General features: G+C 39.6%; 2 protein-coding genes and 1 long non-coding RNA gene across 5 annotated transcripts in view; 2 read left to right on the top strand and 1 right to left on the bottom strand.

Moving 5' to 3' along the window:
* The window catches only part of SUMO2 (small ubiquitin-like modifier 2), a 16,473-nt gene extending 5,742 nt beyond the window's left edge, over positions 1-10,731 (top strand). For 2 of the 3 annotated variants that reach the window (XM_014531758.1, XM_005884296.2), the window contains exons 3-5: positions 1,184-1,315; positions 6,874-6,945; positions 10,074-10,731. In XM_014531758.1, the coding sequence (XP_014387244.1) occupies positions 1,184-1,315; positions 6,874-6,945; positions 10,074-10,136 (267 nt within the window). In that variant the 3' untranslated portion in view covers positions 10,137-10,731. The remainder of the gene's footprint in view (positions 1-1,183; positions 1,316-6,873; positions 6,946-10,073) is intronic. The other variant, XM_014531759.1, reaches the window with a different exon arrangement.
* A 2,059-nt stretch (positions 10,732-12,790) lies between these two features.
* Positions 12,791-18,174, bottom strand: part of LOC106724418 — a 16,046-nt gene continuing 10,662 nt past the window's right edge. Inside the window, exons 2-3 of the long non-coding RNA XR_001360205.1 lie at positions 15,934-15,939; positions 12,791-12,801 (exon numbers count right to left, since the gene is read on the bottom strand). This is a non-coding gene — a long non-coding RNA (uncharacterized LOC106724418). The remainder of the gene's footprint in view (positions 12,802-15,933; positions 15,940-18,174) is intronic.
* Positions 17,930-18,174, top strand: part of HN1 (hematological and neurological expressed 1) — a 15,377-nt gene continuing 15,132 nt past the window's right edge. The window contains 1 exon segment of the mRNA XM_005884297.2: positions 17,930-18,123. Coding sequence (XP_005884359.1) covers positions 18,068-18,123 — 56 coding nt within the window. The 5' untranslated portion in view covers positions 17,930-18,067.

The raw sequence follows: 18,174 nt of genomic DNA on the forward strand, positions 1-18,174 counted from the left end.
TTCCCTTGGTCCGGGACTTCCCCCACAGGGATGAGCAGCGCGGGCGTCTGGGGACCCTGCCTCGGGCCGCCGTGGCCCGGTGAGGGCTCGGGAGGAATCAATGGGTTGCCGATGGGTCGGAAGCCGGATGGCGGTCGGGCGGTCGTGAGGGGCTGGGGATTCCCGGGGAGTGTTTCCCATTTTAATGGCCTCGGGTCCCGTTGGGGGTTGGGGGGATGGGCAGGGGCTTTTCCTTGGGTGTGAGATGACCCCTAACCTGCGGGGACCATGTGGTTTCGGGAAGTTGGGGTCGATGTTCGTGCAGAGACTTCCTAGGGCTTAACTTTCGAAGGCGGGTTTTGAGGCACCAAGGAGGCTCTTCCCGTGAGGACCGGGCGCACGCGTCCACCTGGCACACGGGGCTCCTCGTTCGGTTTGTCTGGTTTGTGACCCGCCCCCCCCTTCCTCTCTGAAGTGATTTAGGGGCCACAGAGTTCTTTCTGCACTTGATGGGGGTGAACTTAAGATTAGGTGGAAATCTGCGAGGAAGACTTGGAATAAACTTCATTTGACTCATGTCAACAAAGGGGAGGGGAGAAGAAGCTCTTCACTAAAAATAAACAAAATGAAGCTGCAAATAGAGGCGAACGTTAATGGTGGTTCTGAGTTATTGCCGCTGCTTCAGAGAGAATCAGGATGTTCCTCGATTAGCTTTGTTCATGGAACTTGAGATTTAAGTCATAAAATCGAGTTCGGTAACTTCAACGAGAGAATTGTAATGAGTTTTGAGTTGCAAGCTCGAGGTTTGTTCCCCTGCATCTGTACTTTGAAACGGAAAAGGACGCTCGTTTTTTAACTTTTTAAAGGAAAAGATAGATTTTGAAAGTGACCAAATAGACCATTTTAGGCAATTGAAGAGAGCACTGTAGTAAATCGAGTGGGACTCATCCTTAAAAATTGATTGTTGCCACTGATAGTATTGCATGAGGCTTCTTTTCTGTTTCTGTGGCAGACAGCTATTTAATGTCACCTCAGGGTTTCTCATTTTTTCAGATTGATTCCAGCGGCTGAAAACAGCTGTATGTTCTCTTATCATACAGAATGAGAAACCTGTTGATTTCTGAAGCAACTTGGGCTGCAGCTGCTTTAAAAGGTGTTTGTTTTTCACATTTTCCAAATTATACCTTTATTTTTCTTTCAACAGGAAGGAGTCAAGACTGAGAACAACGATCATATTAATTTGAAGGTGGCGGGGCAGGATGGTTCTGTGGTGCAGTTTAAGATTAAGAGGCATACACCACTTAGTAAACTAATGAAAGCCTATTGTGAACGACAGGTGAGGAACTGACATGAGCACTTTACTGAATAAAACTTATTTAAATTAAAAAAACCTTATTTTCATGAGAATAGAGACTAGACTAGCATAATAAGTAGACTGACTTTGCTAGAATGAATATGCACTTATGTATTTGACATATCAGTTTTATCATACACTTGGACTTGGTATGTTGATTCTTCATGAAAACCCTAGGATGGGTTGGTTAATGTATGACTTGAGTCTAGTCCTGTACCACAAATGCATCAAATTATACTCACAACACGTGGTTTGTTTCCAAGGTGATATAAGAAAATAAGAATGAACATAGTAAAATTTCTTGTCAGGCTCTTTTTTTATCCATTTCAGATACGTCTTATGTCAAACCTATTTTGACCAGTTTGGAAATACAATTAAATGGGAGTTTAATTTTTTAAAAAAAGTGAGTTTAAGGACATTGCAATTTTCCTGAAGTGTGTAAAATTTTAATATTCCCTTGTTACACTAAAAGTGGATGTCAAGAAATTTAATCTGCCCTAGCCGGTTTGGCTCAGTGAATAGTGTGTCGGTCTGCAGACTGAAGAGTCCCAGGTTCGATTCCAGTCAAGGGCACATGCCCCTGTTGCAGGCTCGATCCCCAGTAGGGGGCGTGCAGGAGGCAGCCTATCAGTGATTCTCATTGATGTTTCTAGGTCTCTCTCCCTCTCCCTTCATCTCTGAAATCAATAAAGAAATATATATTTTAAAAAAATTTAACCTGAGCCAAGCATAAACATTTTTATATTCTAAAGACATTTGCATTTTACTTAGATAATAGTAAATAGACATCAAGGAGAGGAAGTAGAAATATATAGATGCTGGGAGGTAAATGTAAGCTGTAAGACAAAGAAGCTTCCCTTTGTGATGAGTCTAACAATACAAAGGCAACTTTAAAAATGACTTTTGCAAGTATAACAAAAACTCGGGTACCTACATAAGTTAAATACAACAGTGACTTCACAGAAGTACTTTTTAAAATTTTTATTTCTTGATTTTAGACAGGAAGTGGTGGGAGAGAGAAACAGATTTGTTGTCCCACTTATAGATGCATTTATTGGTTTGGCGCTTGTATGTTCCCTGACCAGGAATCGAACCCACAACCTTGGCATATCGGTGACACTCTAACCAACAGCTATCCGGCCAGGGCCTCAGTATACTCTTATTTGAAGAATTTTGGTGAAATTCCCCTTTCAGTTAGTGAATATGTACTTATTAATTGTGCTAAAGATTTTTTTTGCACTGGCACCTTTCATATTTGAAAACTAGTTCCCCTTCAGGTTACAGGGGAATTTTTTTTTTTCCAGAGGAAGGGAGAGGGAGAGAGAGATAGAAACATCAATGATGAGAGAGAACCATTGATGGGCTGCCTCCTGCACGCCCCCTACTGGAGATCCAGCCCTCAACCCGGGCATGTGCCCTTGACCGGAATTGAACCTGAGACCCCTCAGTCTGCAGGCCGACGCTCTATCCACTGAGCCAAACCAGCTAGGGCATACAGGGGAATTTTTAAAGCTAATCATTTTGTAGAAGTTTTATGTAGCCAAACCTTATACAGAACAGAAACTCGTGCTTAGATTTGGTGATTTTCAACAAAATTCTCTGTATCTTCAGTTTTCTCTAATTACTACTAAATTTTAGCTTTTTAACATTATTATTGATTTTTAGAAAGAGGAATGGAGAGAGAAATACTGATTTATTGTTCCACTTATTTATGCATTCATTGGTCAATTCGTGTATATTCTCTGACTGGGGATCCAACCTGCATCCTTGGTGTATAGGGACAACATTGTAACCAACTGAGTAATGGTCAGGGCTAAATTTTATTCATTTTTATTTTTTAATTGACTTTAGAGAGCTAGGAAGGGGAGGGCTAGAGAGGTAGAAACATTGCTGAGTTACTGCCTCTAGCATGCTCCCTACTGAGGATCGAACCTGCAACCCCGGGCGTGTGCCCTGACCAGGAATCAAACCTCAACTTCTGGTTCATAGGTCAACACTCAACCACCAAGCCACACCAGGCTGGCTGACTCCCTGCTTTTTAAGTGTGGGTACAGACTCAAAAGACTAAGAATTGGCAGTTGAAAATTCTTGACCAAGGATTTCCTGTAAAGATTAATTGAATGTGCATATTTACTTTGTAATGAACTCACTTGATATCTTGACTCTGGAGTTTCAGTGGATGTATAATGGGCATCTCAAACTGAACATCCAAAAGAGGACTCTTGATTTTACTTCTAGAAATCTTTTTCTCTGGTGTCCCCACTAAGTAAACAGCAATATTCAACATCTAGTTGTGAGGTCAAAACCTTGGGGTCATCATTTATTTTTATTGATTTCAGAGAGGAAGGGACAGGGAGAGATAGAAACATAAATGAGAGAGAATCATTGATCGGCTGCCTCCTGCATGCCCCACACTTGGGATTGAGCCCGAAACCCAGGCATGTGCTTTAACGGGGAATTGAACTGTGACCTCCTGGGTCATAGGTTGATGCTCAACCACTGAGCTATCCCAGCTGGGCCTTAGGGTCATATTTGATGATGCTTCCTAACTCATATAAGCCATCAGCAAATTCTCTTCTCTAACTAAACCTTTGCTGTCCAATACAGTACTCACAAACCACATGTAACTATTTACCACTTGAAATGTGGCTAGTCCAAGTTGAGATGTGCGATAAAGTGCAATATATATAGCAGGTCTGGAAACTCAGTATGAAAAGTAAAGTAGCTTAGTTTTTAAAATGTTGAATACATGTTGAAATGATAGTATTTTGAATTAAAATTTTTTTTTTCTAAAAATATTTTATTGATTTCTTAGAGAGGAAGGGAGAGGGTTAGAGAGTTAGAAACATCGATGAGAGAGAAACACCGATCAGCTGCCTCCTGCACACTCCCTACTGGGGATGTGCCCGCAACCAAGGCACACGCCCTTGACCGGAATGGAACCTGGGACCCTTGAGTCCACAGGCCAACACTCTATCCACTGAGCCAAACCAGTTAGGGCTAAAATATTTTATTAAAATTTTATATTTTTCAAGTGGCAACTAGAAAATTTAAAAATACATATGTGGCTCACATTATATTTCTGTTGGCTATTGCTGAGCCCTCAGCCATTTTATTCCAGTCTTGCTAAGTTATTTCCTTGGAGATGTCTCTGATTAATTCAAAGAGCTTCTTTTCCCGGCATTCAATCCTCATTCAGTTTGATATTTTTCATTGATCGATGTCTATATTTGTCTCTCCACTGAAATGCCAGCTCCATGAGCATAGGGCCTTTTTGATCACTATTTCTCTAGAACCTAGACCAATACCTGGCATATCAAACATGTTATAGAGAGCATTCAATGTAGTATTTCCAGAGGTTGGTTCCTACGTAAGTATTTCATTCACATGTAGAATTAGAGTTTGCCTACTTTATGTCAGCCACATAGTCTTCAGCTAACTAATTGAGAGCATATTTCCCACTGTAGTGTGGATTTATCCTACAGATTATTTCATGGAGTGTCAGGTGGTTTCAGAGGGCACAGGTTTATTGGTTTAGTTCAATTCATTTTTGTGAGATGAGAAAATGGACCCAAAGAGATAAGCTTATACAACTCTTCAGGCACAACTCTAAAGCTCAGGGATGAGATTTATTCAGAAGAGGAGCTCAAGTACTGGTTTAATGTAAATTCCTTGTTTGAATTTACATGGCTTATGGAATCTTAAAGACAAGTTTTCTGAATTTTGGACTTTTGCTCTATAGCAGAATCTTTTATTGATAAAGAAAAGCATATAGCCTTAGCCAGTTTGGTTTAGTAGATAGTGTTGGCCTGTGGACTGAAGGGTCCTGGGCACATACCTGGTTTGTGGGCTTAATCCCCAGTGGGGGGGCATGCAGGAGGCAGCCAATCAGTGATTCTCATCTTTGATGTTTCTATCTCTCCCGGTCCCTTCCTCTCTGAAATCAATGAAAATATATTTAACCCTTTGAGTGCCAACCAATATCCTAGGAACTATGCTAAAATTGCTAAGGCATTTTTGCTGATTTTACAGCAGTTTAGGAAAAAAATTATGAATCGCAAGTAAATGAAGTTACATATTCAAAAACTTAAGGAAACCTTTACTACATTTGTTTTCATCTTTGACATATATTGTTTGCTGATTGTAGTATAAAATACTAGTAGAAAAAAAAATTGCAGGAGGGGCTCAATAGCGCTCCCGACACTTTTGGCGAAAGACAGGAGGAGCGCGATTGCACTCCCCGACACTCTAGGGGTTAAGAAAGAAAAAAAAGAAAAGTATATTAACAGGTGGCAATAAAGGAATAGTTCTGGCTGGGTGGTTCAGTTGGTTGAAGTATCTTCCCTTACACCAAAAGGTTTTGGGTTCAGTCCCTGGTCGGGGCACATACGGATGTTTCTCACATTGATGTTTCTGTCTAAAATCAATAAAAATCCTCTGGTGAAGATTAAAAAAAAAAAAAAAGGAATATAGTTTGCTTATTTTCTGTCCCCGATTTCCCCCCCTTTTATTTTGAATGGCTGCACCATTGTCCTTACAACCTTACCCCTGGATGTAGTGAAGGAAGAACCCAGCATATCGAAGGTGCTTAATATTTTGTTGAAGCACAGTCTTCAGTGGAGTGTTTTTAAATATGCAAAATTTGGAAATTAATGCTTGGCATTGAATTCTTGGTTCCTTTTGTAATCGCTAATTAAAACTAAATGTCATGAGGAATTTCACCTACCTGATGGAGGATTGCTTGTATTCAAGACAAGGGCAAGGGCTAGTCTGTAAGTGGTATGTATTTACACTCAGTAAATTGGAGTGTCATCCTGTCCCAGGTTCCATTCCCAGTCTAGGGGCCAGTGGGAGGCAGCCTTATAGATGTTTGTCTCTACCTCTCCTTTTTTTTCCCTTCCTCTCTAAAAAACCCCAAAAGTCAATATAAACATCCTCAGGTGAGGATTTAAAATATATTCATTGAAGTATGGCTTTTGTGTAACAATTATAATTTATAATTTGAGCATGATATTGGAGTGACTTTGTAAGATGCTTTCTAGAAAGCTATCTTTCAAGTTAATATATTTATGCCATACCTCCAAAGATACTTTATTTTTCTATCTTGTCTTCATTTGGCTGCAGTTATCAACAGCTTTGATGCTTTGCTCCTTTCCCCCTTTTCCCACTCCTGTTTCGGGAAGGTAATGCTTGATCTCTTTAACATGCACTGAGGAATATTACTGTGTGCATCGGTTTCTTCAAATTTCCTTTCAGTATCTTATTTAAATGCAGTTTAACTCAAAGTATGATCTATTCAAGGTTGGATTAGCTATGGTCTCAAAAGCAGTGCAGCTTTTTTTAAAAGAAGACCTTTTAAAAACATTTTTCCAAAGAAAATCAAACATAGTTTAAAGAAAGTGAAAGTCACCCCAAATCTTTTTACTCATAGAAACATTGGTAGCAAATGTATTCATGTCTCATTTAACACATTTGTGGCTAAATATGCATATAGTTTTATTATTGTTTGCAGTAAGATGCTTTTAAACTCTCTTATACAGGGTTTGTCAATGAGGCAGATCAGATTCCGATTTGACGGGCAGCCAATCAATGAAACAGACACACCTGCACAGGTAAAAATCTCTGTTAACTAGAAAAATCAATGTTTTTTTGGTAATTTGCTTAACAGCTTTATTTATGAACTTTTAGATGTTGAAATATAGTTCTTTATCACAATTCAAAGCTATGTAAAAGATGATCAAGGGGGAACAGAAAGAAAAAAAAATAGGAATAGATTGAGGAAATGCCACTGGTTTTAAAATATCTGGTTATCACTCAGTAAAACTAATAGGTCATTTAGTTACTTTAACCCATTTCTTTCTTACTGTCATTTTCTTCAGAATGTTTATTGATTTCAGAGAGTAAGAGAGATGGGGAGAAAGATGGAAACATCAATGAGAGAGAATCATTGAATAGACTGCCTCCTGCTTGCCCCACTCTGGGGATCAAGCCCGCAACCTGGACATGTGCCCTGACTGGGAATCGAACTGTGACCTCCTGGTTCATAGGTTGACCTTCAACCACTGAGCCATACCTGCAGGACAACTGCAAGTCTCTTGATAGCTTAGTTTGAGAGTGGGGGCTGTTGACAACAGGTGGCTTTCCAGACCCTCACTACAGAATGTGATGCTGCCCTGGCCCACGTGGCTCAGTGATTAGAGTGTTGGCCCCGTGAAGGGCATGTACATTGGATGCAGGTTCCATCCTGCATCCCCGCCCAGTGTGTGGGAGGCAACCAGTCAATGTAACAGATGTATCTATATCTCTCTCTCCCCCTCTCTCTTTTCTCTCCCTCCCTCCCTCCCTCTTTCTTCCCCCTCCAGTCGCTCCCTCCCTCTCCCCCAACCCCTTCCACTCTAAAAATCAATGGAAAAAAATGTCCTCAGGTGGGGATTAACAACAACAAAAAAAGGTCATGCTGTCTGATCCCTGTATCTCTTTACCTATCAGGGCAGTTGGTCTGTCACATTGTAAGAAGCTCTTTGTTTCTTTTTACCTTTTCAAGTTCCAGTTAAGAATTCCACTTTGAAAATTTAAATTAGAGTCTGTATTTTTGAAATTTTTTATCACGCCATAAAAACCAGAAAGTGATAAATATGGTGTGAGTGAAGCAGCACATCAAGATTGTGGCTTCCTTCATAATCTTCAAAAAAAATTGAATTATCTATGAGTTATACTTGAGAAGATTTTGAATAAATTCCGTTCGTGAGTCTCTAAGAAGCAGTTATAGTCCATAACCACAAGGTGGAGCTGAATTCTCTTTAAATATATATATTTTTATTGATTTCCGAGAGGAAGAGAGAGAGAAACATCAATGATGAGAGAGAATCATTGATCAGCTGCCTCCTGCACGCCCCCCTACTGGGGATTGAGCCTGAAACCTGGGCATGTGCCTTTTACCGAAATTGAACCCCAGGACCCTTCATTCCACAGGCCGACATTCTATCCACTGAACCAAACAGGCTAGGGCGAGCTGAATTCTCTTGATGAAAGAGAAAAAGCTCTTTTATCTTTTAAAAGCATTTAAAGTTTCACTATAAAATTTAAAATGCCAATAGTTTTGTTACAGTAGATAGGCTGAAGACCTGTTTGGATGTGTGTGGGGTTTTTTGTCTTATTTTGTGGTTTTGTTGTGGTTGTGTTTTTTTGTTTTTTTTTTGCATCCCTGGGTGGGCCTGAATTGATGTTTTTAAAAGAATAAAAAGAATTCATTAAGCTAAACTCTGATGATTAGAATGTATTTTCTGTCTCCCTCACCCCCCATCAGAAAATAGTTCTAAGGCTTGTCTACCATGCTAGTTGCAAATACTAAACTGTGAGGAGGATTTATTCAGACCTGCATTACAAAATCTTCAAATGAATTTAGAATTGAATTCATTTTAGAATGAAATTGACTTGTTTTAGAATTGTTTTCCCAATATTAAATAGAAGACTTGTAATAAATCAAAAAATCTTATCAGCCAATTTTAATAGCAGTATAATTATGTGCCCATCATTCTGTTAAATACTTTCTTCAACTCATTTCATTCTCATAACTGAATGCTATGCCTTTTTACAAAAAGGGAATTGAGACGCAGTTATTAATATTTTAATGCCTTAGCTCTACTTTGAGTATATTTGAACTTTGTTAGAAACAGTTCTGTTTCTTGTCTTTAGGTGCTCAAGATTGTTTTATTTTCAAAATTACCAGTTTTTAGAAAGAAATTTTTAAGGGTAATTGTCAGCATCATAAACTGTTACAAAGATTATTTACTTTACAGCAGGGGTGGGGAACATACAGCTGGAGAAATCATTTATTTGGTCTGGCCCTGCCAAGGCATTAGGGGTGAGTCAATTAAATGTTTGACCAAACAGAGCAGGCTAATTTTTAAGTTGATAATTTTATATGGCCTGAGAATGATGTTATAAATATCCAAATGGCCCTTGGCAGAAAAAAGATTCCCCACTCCTGCAGTTTACAGTGTTGCCATATGTACCAAAACCTTCCTATTATCAACATGGTTGTTTTGTGTATAACGTATGGGTAGTAAAACTTGCAAACTTAATTTGTGAATAGCATTTTAAAATTGAAATTAACTTAACAACAACACAAGTTTCTTCTTGCCCGATCCCTTTCCTTACTGCATAGAGGCAACCACTGTTTTGTGCATAGGCAAGGATACATTCATGTGTACACACACACACGCACACACACACTTAAAAACACAAATGTTGCCTAGTTTTTAAATGTTGTTTTTAGTATTCTAGGGGTATTTAGTATTCCAGGGATATTTCTACTTCTGCACATGTAAATTTGCTTATTCTTTAATAACAGTTATGTGGTATTTCATTATGAATGTATAGTATTTCTTTGGGTTTCTGTTGATACTTAGGTTATTTCCAGTCTTGCTCTTCTAAACAACATAGTGAGATCCTTTACATGCATCACTCTTATTTTCAGTGATCGAAGGAGATGATTGAACTCATAGATATGTTCAGTTTTTAACTTAAAAGCTAAGTTCTCTAGTATAATCTTCATTAAAAAAGGAATACCAAGTGAAAAATTACTAAAACCTAAGGCTGGGATGCTAACTAAGTTAGTGTCTTGGATGTCTAAAATAACCAACACTAGAATTGGGTGAAACTTGTGCAGTTTTTCAGGATATTTAGGTCTGATAGTTATAAATTTTAACTATCAATGGCTTTTTTTCCTTTATGCTAGTTGGAAATGGAGGATGAAGATACAATTGATGTGTTCCAGCAGCAGACAGGAGGGGTCTACTAAAAAGGGAACCTGCTACTTTACTCCAGAACTCTGTTCCTCCAGACCAAGAAGACATTCTCAATTAGAAAACTGCAATTTGGTTTCAACACATCTGACTACTACAGTATAGTTTTCTCTATTCTTTCATTTTCCCCTCCCCCATTCTTTTATTGTACATAAAGTAACGGATGTATGTGCACAAGCATTTGCATTTTTTTTTTTAACTAAATGGCCAATGGTATGTTTTGATCTACATCAAATGGAGATGGGATGGGGAAAAAATACTGGTTCTGTGAAAACACCCCCTTTCTCCATTAGTGGCATGCTCATCCAGCTCTTATCTTTATATTCCAGTAAGTTATTTTGCTCTCACTGTTTAACAAAAAAAGAACAACATAAAAATTCTTGCATACCTTGTTTGATTGGAGAATTTTAATGTTTTTCATTTATCATTGTAAAACCAAGGACAATTTTATAACTTTTTTGTACGTAGCTGTTACATGTAGGGCAATCTGTCTTTAAGTAGGGATAAATTACTCTAAAAAAATGAATCCTAGATAGTTTTCCCTTCAAGTCAAGTGTCTTGTTGTTTAAATAAACTTCTTGTTTAAAATGAGCTGTTCTCTTTATTCTGAGGAATATTAAATAAGAAAATTGAAGTTTAGGATACCAATAGACCTGCTAGAAGTAACATTTAAAGGAAGAAATAGAACTTTTTCTTTCTGACAGACTAATGCAAAACAAAGAGTAACAAAGTTATATAAATGACTATCAACAGATGTTCCAGCCTCCTCTTTGTTCAAAAAGCTTAGGTCCAAATATGCAACTTTAGTAGCAAAAAAAAAAATAGGTCATACTATGTGGATTTACTCTCAAGCATTCTTTTCTGTAAACCATTACCTGAGGCCTTAGTAAATGCAGCTAGGAAAAAGGTTCTGGTTTAGCTAACTGCTGATAAGTCACTTAATTCTCTAGCTTTCACTTTGGTGAGTAATCCCTAACCTAAAATAGAATCAAATCTGTTTCTTATTTAAGGATGTTGAAGGACAGAAAATGTTTATCTACATATATTTCTTTTAGCATTAAATATATAGGTCACTACTGTCTTCAAATGTATGGGGAAAGATCACGTCTGTAGAACCAATAAACAGAGTATTTGAGCAGGGGAGATAAAAAAGATGATCTAATTCTAACCCCTGTTTTGGGGTTGAGAAAACTGATCCAGAGGGTTGTCACACAGCCACATGGTTATAGAACTGGGACTAGAGATAGGTTTCCTGCTGCCTGTTTATTCCAATTGAATTCTCTAAAACTGGTTCTCAAGAAACTGAATTCCCACCCCTGCTAACCCACCAATGTGGTCTTGTTGGATCAAGTCTCCATGTAATAATGCCATGTGATTCACTTAATTCACTGTACCTCTTACAGTATGATCTCTTACATTCCCCATGTCCATAGTGAATGAGCTTCCCCAGAAACAGGAATTCTCTAGATTTTTGGCTCTATTCATATGTGTTAATCTTGAATCAATTTTTATTTTGCTACCAACCCATTTTTACAACTTATATTGTGAGATGGTGGGAAGCCTGCCCCCAAGAATTCTTAGAAGGGATCAGTTAAGTACATTTCTCTTGACATACTGATCTAGGTACTATTAAATAGTGGAGTTTTGTGGTGTCCTAAAAACTAAAGTTAAATTGAAATTTAAATCGGAGGACTTTAATGTGGAAGGGGTCTTGAATTGGGTTTTTCAGTTAGAGGAATTAATACTATGAGTTTTTGCCTTGTTGGGAGAAGATAAACTTTAAATTCCTTCATAGTAGAAAAACTTGGTACAATTAAAAGAGCCAGAGAGAAATGTGTGGAAAGGGCACTGTTCAATAATATAGTATGTTGTAGCTTATTGATACTTGGGTCAGTGTATATACCTTATTTGTGTTCTTAAATGGACTTCTTGTTTGTTGCTCTTAACCATTTCACATAAGTTGCTACCAAAACAATTGTATGGAAAAAATTTGTGGAGTACTTTTTAAAAATCACTTTGAAAATAAGTGAAATGGTTTGAGTTGAAAATACTGAAAGTAACCTTTGAATTTTAATTTTTTTGGTTTGGGAGGGGACATTCAAGTGATGGGAGTTATGCTGCCATTTTGGTTAACTGTTACAATTTGGCTAAACTCTTTCCGGCTGCCCTTATATTTAATGAGATTGAATGGAAGATGGGAAGAAATAGTTTGAGGAAAAATGGGAGACGGGTGAAAGTGTGCAATTGGGAATTGTGACAGCAGCAGGTCAGTGGACAGTGGAATCTCAGGATTTGAGGGAGTTTTTCCAAGGTCTTTGTGTATATGTGTGTGTGTGTTGAGGGGGAGGGTGGTGGTGGTGGTGGTGGTGGTGGTGTATAGTATATTGGAGAGGGCCAGCTGTGCTGCTGGGTTATTTTTGAGTTAGGTTATTGCTGCTTTTAAATATGACTAACAGTGATTCTGGATCCTGGTTTTTCATCAGCACGTCTGGGTGAGCTTTTTAAAAATACCAGTGCTTCTGCCCTACCCCCAGAAATGTATTTTCAAAGCATGTGTAATTGAGAAGCAATTCTGGGAGGCATCCTTACAACTCTTGAGTTAATCACCTTATGGTGAAGATTAAATGAGATAAGTTTTAGCTAGAAAATGCCTCCCACATGCTGAACTCTAAAGATATTATTCAGCCCTGACCGGATGGCTCAGTTGGCTTGGAGCTTTGTTCCATACACCGAAAGATTGCAGATTCAATCCCTGGTCGGACTACCTAGATTTCAGGTTCAATCCCAGTTGGGGCTGGAGGCAACTAATTGATGTTTCTCTCACATTGATATTTCCCTTCCTCTCTCTAAAAATCAATAAAAATATATCCTTGGGTGAGGATTAAAATAAAAAGTTGTTATATTCAGTGTGAAGTAAGGGCTCTGCCATAGAATGCTGAGGCTTCAACTGAATACCTAAATCTCTACCAGTTGGCCTGCACTTAATGTAAATGAGAAATCAGAGACCCGGCCAAGAACTTTCTATTTATTAAAAAAAAAAACTGAATTTGACCTTTGTCTCTTGTCTCATTAGGTTTTTTTTTTCTTTTTTTTTTTCTTTTTAAATATATTCCATTGACTTCCTACAGAGAGGAAAGGAGAGGGGCAGAGAGCCAGAAACATCGATAAGAGAGAAACACCGATCAGCTGCCTCCTGCACACCCCCCACTGGGGATGTGCTCACAACCAAGGCACATGCCCCTGACCGGAATCGAACCCGGGACCCCTCAGTCTGCAGGCCGACGCTCCATCCACTGAGCCAAACCGGTCAGGGCTCGTTAGGTTTTTTTAATAAATGCTTAATACTAAATAGTGCCCTAGTGAGTCTTTAAGGAAAAATATTCCTCAGGATATTTTTTAAATCCTCACCCAAGGATATATTGATTTTAGAGAGGGAGGAAGAGAGAGAGGTGAGAGAGGATCATTGATCAGCTGCCTCCTGCACGCTCCCCACTGGGGATCGAGCCTGCAACCTGGGCATGTGTCCTCCCCTGGGAATCAAACTGTGACCTCCTGGTTCATAGGTTAATGCTCAACCACTGAGCCACACCTGCTGGGCTTTTAGCTATTTTTGCTAAGGAGATGAATTCATTTTAGGAGAGCGGGACAGATGGGTTAGGGACGTTTTTGCTTGTTTTATTAAATAGAGAACATGGAACTGAGTAAAGAGGACAAACAGACTACATAATTTTATTTTATTCAGCTCTTAGCCTGAAAAGAGGAAGAAATGGGGAAATATGAGTTATGCTTTCCCTCTATAATTTAGTGATTAAAAAGGACCTGAGAGGTGTATGTCAGACCTTAGTAGAGTGTATGTACCATTTTGTTTACCTTTGAATAAAGAGAAGGCAAGAACATGACCAAGCTATTTTCCATTATTTGAGACCTCTTCGTGCATTTGTTTAATGGCAAATGAGCTTTAAGAGAATTTGGGCTGTCTCAGTGGGCATTGATCTGCCACCCTCTTTTTTGGTGAGGATATGGCTAAGAAAAGAATGGGCAGATGTATACTAAATTTGGCTTTAAGAGTGATGGATGCAGAACTTATGTGTAAATATGTGTGGTTAAGTCATACATAAGTGATACGCTTATGAAGTATCCTGCAATATTGAGGCTGAGAAATAAAGCTTGTTGGAAATACTTGTCAGTGGGCCATTCATTAATTCAGTCATTAAATCAAATTCAAAAGCATGACCAGCATTTGTTTTTAAATAATGAAACAGAAGGGTAGAAAATATTAAGAGTATTATTAAACTGTGGTTGAACATAAGCAGTTGCTATTCTTGTAGGTCTGAAATAGTCAGATATCTGCAGTTTCATATGATTCAACCTAATATGTGTGTATTGATGTCAGTGAAATGCACTGATCAGAAAGATTGGTTCTAACCCAATTTCAGAATCTAGGGAGAGTATCACCCACTCCCTCTGGCATTGTGGAATAAATTGGGGCAGGTTCAACTTCTGGGGGGTTCAGTACACTGCATGGTAGTGGGAAAGCTGATAACATTTAAGGTAAAAACAGGTGCTTGAGAGCTAAGAGTTGCTGTGTTAGTGCATGTTTTTGCTTTTAGTTACTACCTTAACTAAAGTGGTGAGGCACAGGTGGTCGGAAACAACTTCCATCTTATTTTGAGTAGGTTGTGCATTGCATTCTTGAATAACCAGTAGCAAAATTAAAAACCAATGGCATTCCTGTCCATATTAAAGGAAAATTATTAAGACTTCAAACACTTTTCTGACATGTTTTAAATACTAGATTTCTAGCCACCTGATTCAGAACAATAGATTGTGTTCTGAGGAGAATGTTGGGTTTACTCAAACCTGTTGGGTAAGCTGATTTTTACTAACCTTTCTGAACTGAATTACAAATGGATGACTAGTACTTTGAATATAGCAAGGAAGTGGCAGCATGGGACTAAGGTAAATTTAAGAGTACTTAACTGTTTAAAGACATGAAAAGTTATAAAGCATGTGGGCAACTGTTCATTCTTCTCCCCTTTACTGTATTTTAAAAGTAGGTGAAAATGGACATGCACATATAGGGCAGTGGTTTTTTTTTATTTACTAGAGGCCCAGTGCACGAATTTGTGCACGGGTGGGATCCGGCTGGCCCCACCGATCGGGATTGGGGGGCCGACCGGGAGAGGGTCACAGGCGGTTGGCCCCGCCCCCTGGTTGAACTCCTGGTTGAGGGGACAATTTGCATATTAGCCTTTTATTATATAGGATTTATGGCAGTGGTATTTAAAATTGGAACCCTGGGGTTGTACAAAAAGGTAGGTAGACTGCCAAACAGGCTTGCCTAAAATGGCCTCAATCTGATGTCTGTTTTACATAAATTTACTCTTCTTAATAAATCAGAGGAGATTAAAAGGGTTCTCCTGGGATTTATGTTTTATCCTTGAAGCAGAGGTTCTCAGCCCAAGCTATATATGAGAATTACCTGTTTAAGTTCTTAAAGATACCCATGACTGAATCTGACACCCAGAAATTTCAATTTAGTTGATGTTGGATGGGGCCTGGCATTCATTTGTATTTCTTAAAAGCTCATAGGTTATTCTGATGTGTAGCCAGTGTGAGGCACCTCTATGAGAGAGCTTTCATTTCCTAAGAACAACATTCTTAAAATTCCATACCCCATTCTCTAGATGAAACTGAGCTTGAGAGCATCAGTGTACTTAGGAGTGTTATATTGAGAGGGAGCAGACCCAGAATCTAGGCTTTTTGATTGCCAGCCCAGTGCTGTATTACCACAGCAGTCTTCTACTAGACTACAGGGGATGGAGGAAGTAAGGCAAATCAAGTACAAATTCAAAAATGTAGGTTAAAAGAATCCCTAAAGAGTCAGGTACAAACCCCTCATTTCACATACAAAAAATTTCAGGTCATTAGAAAGTATGTGATTATTTTCCAAGTAAGTCAATAAAAATGATTATCACTTTGATGACTTCTTATATGTCAGGCCAAGCAGTTCACATCATTACTTAATTCAGTCCTCAACTCTGTGGAGTCCAGATACTATTTTATCCTTATGAATGAGGAAACGTGCTCAGAAAAGTTAAGAGTTGAGATTAAAACCCAGATTTCTCCTATGAGAGCCTGAGCCAGCAACCACCATACTCCTCTAACTCCTAGTCTGTACTTACATGATTTTTATTTTGTTAGAGAAACATTGATGTGAGAAACATCATCTATCAGCTGCCTCCTGCCCTGACCTGGGATGGAGCCTGTAACCACTCCAACCAATTGAACCACACCAGCCAGGGCAGGAGTTACATGATTTTTGAGGAGGGCTTGCATGCTCACTGGTTAGATCAGGGGTGGGCAAACTTTTTGACTCGAGGGCCACAATGGGTTCTTAAACTGGACCGGAGGGCCGGAACAAAAGCATGGATGGAGTGTTTGTGTGAACTAATATAAATTCAAAGTAAACATCATTACATAAAAGGGTACGGTCTTTTTTTTTTTTTAGTTTTATTCATTTCAAACGGGCCGGATCCGGCCTGCGGGCCGTAGTTTGCCCACGGCTGGGCTGGGCTAGATGGATATGAAAGTGTTTTTTTGTTTTTTAGCTTTTATTACTATTATTATTATTATTATTAAAGTTTTAGAAGTTTAGGCCCAGCCTGTAAGAATGGAAATATTTTAATCCAAACAGGTGGTGTGCTTCGAGTTTTTGTGGTAAGCACAAAAATCCATGCCTTTCTAGAAGAGAAGAACTTATCTCTGGCTTTTCATGAAAGCCCAGAAGCGCGGTTAGCCGATAATATAAACTTCTAACTGGGGGGAGGAGGCTATGCAAAGAGGGAAGTAGTTCAATTTTATGGAAATACTGAACAAGATCTGAATAATACAAACTTCTAACTGACTGGGGGGAGGAGGCTATGCAAAGAGGAAAGTAGTTCAATTTTATGGAAATACTGAACAAGATCTGCCTTGAGGAAACATGCATGCTTTCCTATTATTTTGTAAGCAGTCATTCCTGAGCCCTCCAAGTGTGTCTGCATTTGTTGCAGGGATAGATTTACCCAGACAGGTGGAAGAGTCATGACTTAAGGGTATAAACAGCTGCAGAGCTCTGGAATAGTCTTGATAGCAAAGGATGTGGCCATTCCCAGCCACCAGGCATTAACAGACCTTCAAATCACGACTATAATTTTGGTCTAGTGCATGCACCGCCCTGACAGCTAAATATTAACATTAAAATGTAAAGAATTTCCAGTCGTTTTAAAAGGGATCATCTTGGCGTGCTTTCTGTCGCTGACTCAATGTTGCTGCCTTGGGACTGTCGGGTTTTCACAGGAGATACACAGTAGGTACTCAATAAATGTCAATTTAGAGTAGTCCTTTTCATCCCTTAAGGAGCATGCCCTCACTATCCCACCATAAGTAAGGCAAATAGTGCATGGTAACGACAAATCTGCCCTGCACTGTGGGTTCCGACTTACCGGAGCGAGCTTTCTCCTTTGTCAGGTAACTTTTAAGTGACAGCGAGCTTTACTCGTACCAAGCATGGGGCAGGTTTGTCCTTTGTCCAATCATCTCCGAGATTTGAGGGTGGGGGAGGGGGCACTTCTCCAGACCATCCCTGACCAGGAAGCGGGCGGGCTTAGGTTGAGCCTGGATCACCACAGCCCGTCGTGAAGCAGTACGATGCTTGGCACTCCGGAAAACCAATAGGTACGCAGAGAGCTATTTGAATCGGCCAATGCCGGGAGGGCGGGGGCGGGGTTTACGAGCCCTATAAAAGCAGTGGCCGGCCAAACAGGCGGTGGCAGAGGCTTCTGCAGCGGTCGCCGTTGGTGGGGTGGGGAGCTCCTCTGCGCCCCTCGGGCCGGATCCTTTCAACTCTCTGGTACCGCGCCAGCCTGTCTCACTCCTCGGCGTCATGACGACCACCACCACCTTCAAGGGCGTCGACCCCAACAGCAGGAATAGCTCCAGGTGAGGCGGCGGGTCCGCGCCACGCGGGACTCGGGGTCAGGAGGGCCGCTG

Source organism: Myotis brandtii, unplaced genomic scaffold (genome assembly GCF_000412655.1).
Source record: "Myotis brandtii unplaced genomic scaffold, ASM41265v1 scaffold825, whole genome shotgun sequence".
In the NCBI taxonomy this organism is placed as follows: Eukaryota; Metazoa; Chordata; class Mammalia; order Chiroptera; family Vespertilionidae; genus Myotis; species Myotis brandtii.